Source organism: Cottoperca gobio, chromosome 20 (assembly GCF_900634415.1).
Source record: "Cottoperca gobio chromosome 20, fCotGob3.1, whole genome shotgun sequence".
In the NCBI taxonomy this organism is placed as follows: Eukaryota; Metazoa; Chordata; class Actinopteri; order Perciformes; family Bovichtidae; genus Cottoperca; species Cottoperca gobio.
The window spans coordinates 8769975-8784045 of record NC_041374.1 but is presented as its reverse complement, the minus strand read 5'-3'; the positions used below and the strand labels follow the sequence as shown (position 1 = coordinate 8784045).

The following is a 14071-nucleotide window of genomic DNA, read 5'->3' as shown; positions in this document are numbered from 1 at the left end:
GGCGCACTGTCAAGCTTTTATGTGGCCTTTTGAAAACAGAACAAGCCCTCTCCAGAACAATAAATCCCGCTTCAGAACTTCTCCGACTACAGGGCACTCATTTTTCCTACTTCCCAGGTTCCTGACTGTAAAACTCCCTGTCTGAAATCCACTCTGGTCATTGTTTAGTCTAGTGGAAGTCTCTTAGATCATCCTCATCAGCAGCCGTCATGCATCCTCCTCCCCCCCTCCCCGCCGCAGCTCGGAACCAGCCACCCGACGTTAATCAGACTCTTTCTAGCATTATTAAGAGCTGACAGCCGGCGTGTTGCTGCAATAATAACTGATTGTACTCTGATTTAACTGAACAGAAGTTTTTGCAGCAGCTTCTGGAAGATTTAGATTTGTAGCTACACCCGAGGCTTTGTCCTCCTCATGTCCACCGTACAACAGTGTCCACTGACTCTGCCTGACACCACACTGCTGAGACATTAAAACTTTATCCCGCTAACTTTTTTTGTTTCATTTTCGTGCCCACATGCATCTACTGTAGTGCACCTGCAGAGTTGGTTTCCAGTCCTGCCAAAGGCCACAACAGAAACAAAACATTCCCTCTGTCCTGCTCTCGCTTCGTCAGATAATGTGGATGTCCAAACACATGACTTAGACAGTGACGCAGGATCAAAGCACAGACGGGAGGCTCCCACTGTTGCTCTTGGCCTGGACTTAAGATTAGGGAAGAGTAGTCCTGCTGGACTGTACAGAGCCGGAGAAAGCCCTGGAGTCTGGCTCTGCCTGGTAAAGAGGGAAACGCCACACTGTAGCAATGAGACTGGGTCATCGGGTTAAACCTTAAGCTGTTGTCTGCGCTTTCATCTGGCCTCCAGCAGAGCAGAGGCAGGATCTGATCTGATAAAGCCAAGAGAAACCTGCAAACTAGGCTAACGTTTCTCTTTCTTCTACGGCTCTGAAGAGTCAGAGAAGAGATGCAAGTATGTGAGAGTGAATGATGTGCTGGTGGTCTCCACCTCATTAGGACCTCCCTGGTGTCTTTGATGGCTGCTCAGGGCCAGAGGGTAAGGTGATGGAGATCCCGTGCTCTCGTCTTCTGCTTCCTTTCGCACCAAACATTTAATTTGTCTCCTTTTCCTCGACTGTCACGTCCCCTTGTTCTTTTATTTTTACACCTTTTCTCATCAGCCAGCTTCCCATTCCCCAAAATGTCTCCACTGCTTCCCTCGGACCCAGTCGTCCAGCAGTGAGAGCTGACACCGGGGCTTGATTTGTCCGGGTCAGTGTGATCCAACGATCCATCAGGCCGGTGCCAGGGACTCCTGGGGGACCGGGCCTTTGTTTGGCTAAGCCGCTGACGGAAGCGAAGCCTCTGTCGGTAAAACCATTAAGAGCGCAGCAGGCCCAGAAAAATGAGCCGCCCTTGTCACTCCACATCAGGAGCTCGGCCACGGTCGCAGATCCTCCTCAGACGGCATCACATTCGACCGCTGTTTGTCCAAGCCTTTGAACTCGGGACAGCGAGATAGATGAACGTGTCAAGTGGCTGTGGGGCGCTGCAGGCTGGCTCCCACTCCTGGATTGATGGAGATTGCTGGGTTGTTATCTAAAGTCGGGGCGAGGAAAGGATAGGTGAAGAGGGAGTGATGAGGGTGACTTCAGCAGGAAATTCAAGGGGCTGCGTTCATATGGGCATTCTGTCATAGAGGTCTTGATTACTTGGCAAAAACAGCGTAATGCTGTTCTCGTTACAAAAGGTGAAACTTTGTTTTGTTGTTGGAGCCGCCTGCAGTGTTCTCATTGAAGTGAACGAGGATTCTTCTGACGCAGTGCTAATGTTGGTCTGATCTCTATAGTCCTTCAGAGGAACTTGTTGGATGGTTAATTCCAGGAGAGACGTGTGCGTCATCATATTATATTTAAACGATCGGCGCTCGCAGCTCGAGGACGGATGGCTTTTCGAGTGTGAGCATTCTGAAATCCTTCAGACGTGGTAAACCGTCATGTAGAAAAAACAAATTTCTAGCTTAACCCTGAGATTTGGTAAAGCCCTGAGCGGCCTATTTATTTCAGTTTGAAGCATCGATTTCAAACGCCTCCGCCACTCCTTTCCTCTCCCGCTCGGGAATGACTCAGCATCCTCTCTGCACATTGTCTCCTCACCCTTACTCTCTCTTTGTTCCTGACAGAGATGGAACACCTCCACCTTGCGTGTCTCGGCCTCAGACTAAACACACTCTTCTGGTGTTGATGCATCAGTGTAGCGGCTGCCTCTAACACTAGCCAACTTATCTCATTAGAAAAATAATGATTTCACTGGCTGCCATTCCCACAGATAGGCCCAGTATTTGTCTTAGGCTCTGTGTCCCTCGCTGAGCCACTGGGCCGAAGGATTGGCTGCCACGGCCCTCATGCCTGCCTGTCGTATATCAGCAGCGCTGCCACCGTCAAGCCCCTGATTTATGGCTGTTTATCTCCAGCCGGTGCCCCCCCACCACCCCTCCCAACAGATGGGCTCGAGCTATTTACTCAGGGAGAGAAAGATCCCAAACCGAATAAATACAACAAACAAAAGGTAATCATGGGGAAGTTGGTTGTGATTACAGTTTATTGGTGAGCAGAGAACATGGAGACTGTCTGTAGATTATCAGGTGATCACGTCCCAGATTAATGTGCCCGCGTGAAGTGTCCCTCTCGTCTTCATGACTTTCTGTCCTGGTCTTTGTGAGATGACACCATGATGCAGATAAATATAAACAGTTATGTGAGGAGTCCCCTGATATGACTTATTAGCAGTGAAAACATTCCTCCAGCTGTCATGTACAGGGTTGTCGCCTTAAATCTCTGCAAGTATATTCAAGCTCTAAATCTCACTGGCTGTCGGATCTTCACAGAGAAAAAAACCCCACATTGCACCATAAATTGTCTGTTGCAGGCTTAGAGGGGCTCCGGTCGGATCCTGAGTCTCTGGAGAAGGGCCGTCAGTATTAACCCGACGGTATCCATCTTTCAAACCAGTCTCACTATATTGTTGCACATGTTTCACTACCTGTAAGCTTTTGGTTGTTTTTCTAAATTTGATGGATACAAACCAGATTTTGACCCTTGCACCTGTCGGTCATAAATTCTGATTCCTGGTTTATGTTACTCATAATCTGAAGTTAAACACTTTGAAAATGATTTTGGACGTAAGCACACAGGTGATAGTGTGTAATATCCTCTACATATTGCATTCCACAGAGACAGATTGAGACGCCATGCGCTGCGATTCATATTTTCTCAGGATTAAAGCGTGATGAATGTTTCCTCTCGGTGCATATTAACCTGAACACAAGTCGTTACTCACAAGGAGACGTCTCTGTCTGAGGATCAGAATTCAGTTCTGCAGCACCGCGGAGCTGATGTAAGTAATGAGAATAAAGTGCAGAGCGACGTTGGTGGGCTCCATAATGAGGTAAACTCCACCAGTCGTCACTTCTCACTCATCCGCTGAGCGCGGGTGTCCTTATCTCGCTCCTGATGAACCACATGATAGTGTGAAGTCCGACCGCTGCGGCTCCAGATGTGTGTAAAATAATAAAGTGGAGCTTTAAGAGAGGATGTAAGTTGCTTAATTTTCTTTGTATTGAGATGGATGAGAAAGTTTCCACCAACACTTTTACCGTCCCTTAAAAATAATTCTTCTTTTTGTTAAATGAAAAATCCTAAATATAAAATAAAAGCACTTATTTCAAGCTACATCAACCACATATACATAAACCCGTATGTCAGTATTATATATAAAGTTTAAACTGAGATTTCTATAAGTGACTTATTTATCAGTGCTTATATTTATTGTATTACTAGTACATTATTTACAGTATTCAACATCTTCAGCCTGCGATGCAGTTTATAAAAGTATATATAAAATAATAAATCTACAATAATCATGGAGTGCATTCAGACAAAACATTTTCATGCACATGCACTTAATTTTTCTGGATATTTGTCCACATTTAATCAAACTTAACATAATAACTAATGCGCTTTAAAACATCACGTTTCAGACGCACGCAGTTTAAACAGTTGGTGTCGTTTCCATCGATGGAAATATAATCCTAAAAAACATTTTGATTATGATTTTAAATGCAGTTTCCAGCCTCTCAAATGGAGATTTGCTGCTTTTCTGTTTTATTTCACATTAAAGTGAATTTCTTTGGGTTTTAAACACAACAAGACATTTAAAGTTTGGACTTTGAGAAACTTAAATAGACATTTTTCACTCTTTTCTAACATTTTCTAAACCAAATGATGAATTGAAACTGAAAACAAGTGTTCGTTCAGCCTTGATGAGAACACAGTAACAGGTTTCGGTCTTCTTTCCCTCCTGATGGTGCGACACAGAGAGGGAAAGGCAGAGAGGGCAAACATCTGGAGACAATCTTCAGGATGAAGGAAGAATCTGAGGATCGGACCTGCAGCCTGGTTAGGATCACTTCGACCGCTTCATCTTGGCACTCGGCTTTTCTCTAGAAGTCGCCCACAAGTGTTTTCTGCTCGTGACATTAATTGTTTTTGGTGACGATGGTTTAGCTCAGTGGTTGTCTTGGCGTCACCGCAGGAGTCGATCAACACTTGGCAGTGACAGCGTTACAATTACAGATGTCAAGAAGATTTCACTAAAACACCTCGGCCTCTCAGGTTTCATTTGTTATTTTGTTTATCTTCCAGTCCCACTTCACATAGCGTGTGTGTCAGTCTCCACTCCCACACATGTAGCGTATGTTATGATAGCAGGCCGGACCCTCCTCGCATCGCAGCGATGAGCAGGAAGGAAATGACATCATGGCGTTTCTGATGGAGGCTTGGCACACAGAATAATTTAAGCTGCAGAGTGTGAATTCATGGCAGTATAGATGGGATGTAGCTTTTTAATGACATGGCTGATTATGAACTAAATGTGTGAAAAGTAAATTTCTAGTTTCCTTTCCAAAATCTTTTGACATGAATAAACGTGCAGAACAGGTTTTACTATGTGACGTTATTATAATTAAATACAGGTAGATATACTTTGTAGCCGTTTAGTTGATGGTTTATCATTTATAACTGCGGCCTGGTGCAGTCGGGTGGAGGTTTGTCACGACACGATTAACACTACAACGGTTACACACACTTGTTTATTTTCACTTATTTCGTGTGGGTTACAAAGAGGAGAGGATTCTGCGTGCTGTGTTACCTTTATGATTTATAGGTACTTCAGACCTGCTGCTATTTGTTTAGCTGTGGTCACAGAGAATACAGATGTCACTCAGATTGACTTAGGAAAATGCAGAGCAGCCAAAACATAAAGTGGAAATGTTAACCCAATAACGTTAGATAAACAGCCAGCGCAGAGGAGCCAAAGACAACAGAGGGCGAAGGGAAAGTGTCCTGCTGGCATCAGGTTTCCCAGAGTAAGTGTTATTTGAAAAGCAGCTGAAGGGTGACACTCACTCTCCTCCCACCCAATCTCCCTCCCTCACTCGACCATCTGTTGTTCCCTCTCTTCTCAGGCTGCTCTAAGTGCCTTGAAACAGCTGTCGGAGCAGGGACTGGACCCGGTGGACGGTCCCATCAAGGTACGGCAGGATCACGGCAAACACGCAGGCGCTCCACGCTCACTGTAGTCAGAAACATCTCAAAGACGTCATGAGGAAGATCTTATTTATAACACATAATAAAATGAGCACAGTGATAAACTCGTGCTGTAGAATTAAAGGCAGGATTCCACTTTTATGAACTGCAATTACATCGATTTCATGTTACTAATAATAAACTTTATTTGTTAAAGCATCTTCCATACAAGACGTGCAGCTCAAACTCACGTTTAACACAAATTATAAACAGGAAACACGTTGAGCTCAAATGAAACACTTAAAGAGCGTTGCAGAGAAAGCAAGTCGAATAAAAGATCAACAAAAACGACTCCTTGATTAAATGTTGCTGCTGCAAGGGATTGTGGGACGGGATTCTCTCCTTGTCCCTGTCATGTCCGTTATACCTTTATGCTAAAGCCACTTATAAGAGAGGAAGGATTGTGAGAAGGAACATTTAGAGAACTCCACTCTGATCACGGCAGAGAAGAAGACTTTTCCAGCGCAGCCTCAGTGTTGGACGTTTAATCCGTCAGCCAATCATCGTGCACAGACGTCTAGTGAGGAGCCAGATGTGCGTGTGTGTGCCAATCGGGCTTCTTGCAAATCCTCAGCGCTGCAGCCCCATCATCCGTCCCCACACACACACACACACACACACACACACGTCCAACATTTCCGCTGGACATTTCTCTTCCATAGGAAAGCAACAGTAGGCGTTTATATCTACATGCACTCCTGTCGGTGCTTTGCATGATGGTTATCGTTACGATGGCAGGAAAGAGGGCTTTCTCCATGGAGCTCCCCTCCTCCACGAGGAAGGGAGGGAAGGAAGGACGACAGCGGAGAATAAAGTAGGAAGGCTGGGGAGGAAATCAGTGTCGAGCAGCTCTGGAGTATTTTCATAGAAGGCGTGTCCCGGGGAAAAATGTTTCAGCAGTTTCTTGTGTCTTTAGAGAGACGAGGAACAAAGAGGAAACGCAAACGTTATAACTTCATGTACGTCACTATAATATGACAGCACTTACTCGTTCACCTGAGCAGGTAACTTCCCCTCTCGCCTCTAAAATTCATTACGTACTTTACTGTTATTTTTTCAGGACTTTTATACAATGTTTCAGTTTGTAACAAATATAAATAGTTACTAAATGTACAATAATGATGGAGTGCATCATCATGATATAAAACAATCTGCGATCTGAAACAAGCAACATTTTCATGCACATACTTTAGAAAATTAAGCAATTAATGGAGACACTTAATCATATTTCCATATACCATCAACTAACGATTATTTTCAGCATCGATTAATCTGCAGATTATTTTCTAGATTCATCGATTAATGGTCTAATAAATGTCAGAAAACAGTGGAAATGTTCCAGTTTCTCAAAGTACAATCTAATGTTTTCACTTATATTCACTTTAATCTGATATAAAACAGAGAAAAGATGCAAATCTCCATATTTAAGAAGCTGAAACCGACTTTAAAGACATTTGTTTGCCGTTATCAACATGAAAATACACATGATAAGCACTCATAAATATTCATAATGCTTTATAACAATAATCATAACACAATTATTGTTATTAACAATCATTATCTTATTATTTACTTATAAGGTCAAGTTTCATAATAATAATGTATTATAATTCCCATAGTTTCTTTACATTAGGATCTTTTTATGATGCATTTTAATGTGATTATAAGTTACGATAAGTCTTCATTGTTTGCTTACTTTACTTGAAGCAAACAAAGTCATTTATAATCACATTAAAATATGAAAAGATTGTAATGTATTTGCTATCCTTGCAGCAGCTCTGAATTATTATTCTGATACTTGACTTTATAATTACACAGAGCTGTGAGCGGATAATATGTGGACCTGTATGAGACATCAGCGCTACATGAGTGACCAGCAGGACTGATTACAGCAACATGGCTGGAGACACAATCTGCACTAACACAGTTTCTATTTGTCTTTTCAGACCAGTGAACCGTGTGGGAGGGAGGACGGACATTAAACAGACTAACTCAGGCACCACCACTCAGGTCTGCAAGGATTCAAAGGCTGTCGTCTAGGAGCTGACAACCAACCCCACCCCCACCTCCCCAGCCTCCACCCCGACGTCCCATAACCTGCAACCCACAGTGTCCCCACTACCCCCCCCACCCCACCCCCACGATCGCCGCTGTATCCTGCAAAACCTGTCAACATGCAATAGGGTGGATGTGCACCGAGAAATGACCGACTAAAACCCCATTACCTGAGTCTATGTGAAGACAACGCTATGTTAACACGTTTATTGATGAGTTCAAAATTTAGAGGACAAAAAATATATATAATAATAATAATAAAACACAAACTAATGAGATAAATGCATGGTACTGTATGAAATCAAGGGAAATCCAAAGTGATACACTGCAGAGACAATTTCCCCTTTTGGATAAATGTCTGTTGGTTTGGTTAAAACAAATAATGTACGTCACGCCATTGAAACACAAAAGAAACATTTTAGGGGAGAAACCAACTTGCGTACAGTAGCTTATTTTTTCGGGGGTATTATGTTTCCGTTTTGTTTTTTTATTCTTTTATTTTTATTAATCTAACAATGCTTGAGTACTGTATTTAAAATTAACCAATGCCAGTGCTGTGAAAGTTGTAGTTGTTGTCTTCATATATAGTCACCCAGCTTACCTTGTACGCTGACATTAAAAAAAAAAAGAGTTCATCTATCTATATGGATGTGTATGACTTGCAAGAGTATCATATTCCGAAAAATAACACAGAAAAGTTTTTTTTCATGTGGACAAAAAGGACAAAACTGGTGTTAGCCGTAATCAGTAGAAGTGTTGACCACCCAGGAGGGAAGGTTGGGCGAACCTTTACTTCCTGAAGGGTCGAACTCTCCCGTTTAACTTGACCCCACACTGGCATAGCATCACTGGAGCGTCACCTGACCACCAGCGGAGGCACATCGCAGACCCACATCCTCTAATGCCAGTAGACGTTGAAACTCCACAGAGTTTTGTACGGCGTGACTGCATGTCCTCCATCCAGTGATTTTGTGTCAGTGCATCGTCCCCCCCTCTCCCTCCCACAGTTTTGTCGATCACATCTACACCCATTGTGTGTGTGTTGTATTGACCCGCCAAGGCATCAACTGGGTGCTTTTAATGCCTGCATTCTGTCTGGAGTGCATCTTCTGAGCGGAGGGAGACTGCGAATCGCACGCAGGCTGTAAAGGCCACTTTGAGTCACTTTGTTCACTGACATTGAGGACGTGTCTTCTTCTTCGCTGTGAGTACAATGTGTAATAAGGCTGTGTCTGTTACTGAAATGCAGTAAAAACACCTCAGTTCATGTGGAAAAAAAAAAACGTTTCTTTGTGTCTTATTTTCTCCTCCTACAGTCCCGACTGTCGTCCTGCTGCAGCTGCACCGCACTGTTTCTTAATTTAATCTAGTTTGTGCATAAACTGGAACCAAAATTACATTCAAGTAATCTGTTGAACAAGTCTGAACCAGCGTGAACCAAGACGTCAGCAACTTCAATCCTTACCTTTCACAATAAAAGCCCAAGTTAAATTCACTCAGAGTTTCGTTAAGAAGCAACTCGCAGTTTACAATAGCGTCTCCAACATCCCGCTGTCCACGTGAGGAGCACACACGTCTCTCTGTCAACGTCAGCGTCAAACACGTTGACATTTATTGTTTCTGTCGGCATCAAAGGCCAATTTATTGCAATTCTTGCAGTTGGAGACATCACTAGTTTGCGCTTCAAGCAAAGAGAACAAAGAAGTTCAGTTTCTGATTAGCATCTAGAGCCCGGCCCCCGGCTGCCCAGAGGAATCAAAGATGAAATAGTTTGTTGTTCTTTTTTAGAAGACTAGAAGAACAAATGCTGCTTTTCTTTCTTTGTCAATAAAGCAGCACTGAGGATTTTATTGCTTCAATCGACTTCATTTACCATCAACTCTGATTGGACTTTACAACCACATCAACCGTCCTCAGCAGTCGATGAGGTTCAGTTGTCCAAAGTGTGGGACTTTAGTCACGTGATGCTACGAGTAGTTCAGATCCTTTTATGAAGTTATTCAAGAAAGAGTTTCTGTCCAGTCTGGAAAACGTCCTCTGCACCTGACGCAAAGCTTCGAACTCTCAAGTGTGAGAACGTCTACACGAAGCATAAAGCACTTCTCAAAATAATTCATTTCAAATATCTAAAAGAGAAAAAGAATTCAAATTGTGCCCATAAATAACATTTATTGCATCGTGAAATGCCTGCTACTGCATTCATTAGTTATAATGACTAGTAAAATTTAATAAGCATTACAACAAACTGTGTCGTTCTCCAAAAAACAAAAGGCACTAAAGATTTTATAGTTTTGTTATTCCAACTCTTATAACACAGCAACATCAACAGCATATATAGAAGATATTTAATAGAGATATGTATAGAGATAGAGGGAGATAGATTAGATAGGGAGATAGATAATAATATATATAATTTATATATATATATATTTTTATATATATAGATAGAATGGGGATAATCTATATTTTTTATCTATATATATATATAGTATATATATCTATATATATAGATTATAACATATTAATCTATATAAAGATATATATATATCTGGTTTGTCCCTTCTTTATAATCTTTTTCTCATCTCTCCCTCTCCTCTCTTTTTACTCTTCTCTCGCTTCTCTTCTCTTTCTTTCTCCTTCCTCTCTTCCCTCGCTTTTCTATCCTCTATCTCTATCTCTCCTAGTCCTATTTCTATTCTCTCTCTATTTCTTCCCCATCTTTTCTCTCATCTCCTCTCTTTTTATCTCTCTCTCTTTCTCTCTATCTCTCTCTCTATCTCTCTCTCTACCCTCTCTATCTCTTTTCTCTCTACTTTCTCTCTCTCTCTCTCTTTCTCTATATAGTTTATATATATATATATACATATACATACATACCATATGCATTAGATAAAGCAGGGAATGTTGCTGTGTTATAAGAGTTGAATAACAAAACTATAAAAATCTTTAGTGCATTTTGTTTTTGGAGAACGACACAGGAAACGTGTGTTTAGGAGTAGTGTTATGTGACCGGATAAATAACTTTTTCATCAGTTTTTGGATTCTTGAGAGAAAGTTAGTTTCCTTGTACAGTTCAAGGGAACACAGGGGGAGTACTGGATATACAGACGGTTTAATATGTGTCCCAACTACTTTCTGAGGACAAAGGCTTCGTCCTTCACTCGGGCTGTTTGAACATCAAGCAAATGAATAACTTCTAACTTTTGTCCTGACTTCCTGTTAATTTAAACAGGAAACAAACGTCTTCCTGTCGTCGGTGAAGGAAAAACGCTGTTTGTGTTCCAGACACTTAATCTTTAACTTTGACTGATTGACTGCGTTCACCTTTATCTGTCACATGCTCGTGTTGCATCACTTTCACTTGCTTTACCTCCAGCGTCTGAGCTGTCCTCCACACGCATGCCTTCTCTGCACCTACAAAGCCACTCTGCTCTCTCCCATTAGCGAGATGAATGAGCGCGCGGGACAGCGGCGGTCTAATTCAACCTCGCTGACTAATGGACTCAGCTGGCAGCTACATCTGCTAGCCATTGAGGAGCGCCAAGGCTGTTCACACACATTAGCAGCAGATCTCTATTCCAGAAGCTTGTTCAGGTAGTGGCAGAGCAGCTCGGAGCCGTGTTCGACCCCAGATGAATTGCCTTGCTCTGACCAGCCAATATATGAAGTGAACCTTACTGCCCAAAATAGAACAAAATCAATGGTGCTGGGAGCTTGTCCGTGCCATGCAAAAGCAAACGCCAGAGTCATTGATTTTTCCATCTGAATGATGAGCCATCGACCCCCCCTGAAGTCCTCTAAAGCAGCGCTGTGTTAACAGGAGGAGAAGAGAGCGAGGGAATCCTATGTTGATGAATCTCCAACAATTCAAGCCAAAATCCTAATAGTTTTCTGTCTCCCATAAGCTTTTGGGAGGCTTCTCTGAAAGCATTGCAAGCTACCAGTTACACTGCAGGAACGACAGATGTCCTTTAGTTTGGTTAATGAAAGACGAAGTGTTAAAAACATCTCAAATTCAGTTCACAGGTGATACATAAAACAAATCCTAAAAGATTATTCAACTTTTTATATCGTTTGACGGACTTGAGCCCATTTTTACTCGTCAGATTTGTAAATAATAAATAAATAATAATAATTTTTTGCTTTTATGGCCCAAAATTATTTGTAGTTTCATTAAAACACGTAGAAAAAAGACATTTAACGATTTGAATTACTAAACAAATATGAATGTAGTTGAACTCCTGCACAATGTAGTTAAATACTGGTTTAATTACCCAACACTGGTGCTTACATAAAGGACTGTTTCACTCCAGGAGTGCTACAGTCTGTGGAAGTGGCTGCACTCGATGCTGATTGCTTCCGTACACAGAGGGATTGAAACTGTCAGTACGACTCTCCCTCATATTACAACTAATCTGCCACTGAGCAACTTTATCCCAACCGATTAGTCACGGCAGAGGAGCGCAGTGTGCTGCTGAAGCCCCGACATCTCTGAGCTTCAGGAGGACGGGTGTGTTCTCTGTCACCGCCCGACAAATCAATCTGTTCTGTGCAGACACGAGTGTCTGCGATCACACTGATGTGTGTGTGTGTGGAGGATCACTTCACTCACACTGATGTGTGTGGAGGATCACTTCACTCACACTGATGTGTGTGTGTGGAGGATCACTTCACTCACACTGATGTGTGTGTGTGTGTGTGTGTGTGTGTGTGTGTGTGTGTGTGTGTGGAGGATCACTTCACTCACACTGATGTGTATGTGTGGACGATCACTTCACTCATACTGATGTGTGTGTGTGGAGGATCACTTCACTCACAGACTCTATCTTGGATTCAACAGATTAAAGATCTGTGAATAAGTTCAGCTGCAACATAAAAACACATTCAAGATAAAAGTGTGTGTGTGTGTGTGTGTGTGTGTGTGTGTGTGTGTGTGTGTGTGTGTCAAGCTTCTAGAAAGCTCAGTTTCTGGTATTAAGACATTTACAAGCTACAGTTTGTAGAAACAGACGGAGAACCAGCAGGAAGATAAGAAACGTGCTGCTGAGGACGTATTTTATACACTTAAAAAGATCAATATCAGTTTACACTATATTAAGAATATTTTCCCCTCTTTACGTTGCTTTTAGTTACTGTGATGGGGACTGAAGCCGTTATCTATGCTCTGTTCAAACATACCAGACTCCATTGACAAAAACGGTGATTTTACCTCTCAGAACACGCGAGTTGCTGATCTATCGCCTCCATCAGTTAAGGCCCTGTCACACATATCCGTATGACAGAAACGTATGCCGGCGCATACGGAAATTTGTCAGAGTCCAAATACGTCCAACTTTTCATCGGATCGGAAAAGTGAACATATACAGATACGCATGTCTAACCTATTGATAGAGCATCACTTCCTAATACAAAATGTATCAGACGAATATCCAACAAATGCATAACATATACAAAAATATGGCGTATACAAAATATCGGCAACACGCTGGTGTACGTTGATATAAGGTGAGGTATAAGTAGTATTCGTTAAGAGCTCACTGTGTTACGCTGGGGTGCGTTGTTGAACGCTGATGTTTTGAGCATGTTCAAAATTAGCGGACGTACCCGACGTGTGCTTCATAAGATATGCAGACGTTACGTCACGTTAGACATACGTGAATACGGAATACGTACCTGAATACTTACCTACGTAAATACAGTACGTGAATACTTACTACGTAATACAGTACGTGAATACTTATCTACGTAAATATAGTACGTAATACCTACGTGACTACGTTAGAGGTACGTTAGATATAGGCTACGTCGGCTGACGGTGAACCCTACAACCAATGTATTGATAACGAGTGGATAACCTATTCCTACCCTATGTTAAGATGATGCCTGACGATGGAGTAACTTATTAAACGTGTTTCTACAGTACAGCTAGCGTTCAGCATGTTAGCCGTTCTCCAGCATCAGCATGACGTGAACCAAATGGCACTTTTCCAGCTCCGTTGTCCAGACGCTCTGATACGTTTTAAATAAGTAAGTGATACGCTATCAATGTTTGACATACGTATAATAATTTGTTATGTGTACGTCAGCTACAACACCGCTGTGGAAAAGTTGGACGTATTTGGACTCTGACACATTTTTTTTTTTTTTTTTAAGTTATATTTGTGGGCTTTTCATGCCTTTATGATAGAGAAGTGCAGATTGTGAAAGGGGGAGAGAGAACGACATATGCCACAGGTCGGACTCGAACCAGTGGCCGCTGTGGGCAAGGACTAAGCCTTTATATAAGGGACCCCTGTGCTACCGGTTGAGCTATCGGTACGCCCGTCTCTGACACATTTTTAGCTAATTTTCATATCCGCCGGCATGTTTCTGC

General features: G+C 42.3%; 1 protein-coding gene across 1 annotated transcript in view; it reads left to right on the top strand.

Annotated features, from left to right (window-relative positions):
- The window catches only part of stau2 (staufen double-stranded RNA binding protein 2), a 79535-nt gene extending 70935 nt beyond the window's left edge, over positions 1 to 8600 (top strand). Inside the window, 2 exon segments of the mRNA XM_029457767.1 lie at positions 5523 to 5588; positions 7590 to 8600. Of these exon segments, the coding sequence (XP_029313627.1) occupies positions 5523 to 5588; positions 7590 to 7625 (102 nt within the window). The 3' untranslated portion in view covers positions 7626 to 8600.
- Positions 8601 to 14071: the final 5471 nt, after the last annotated feature.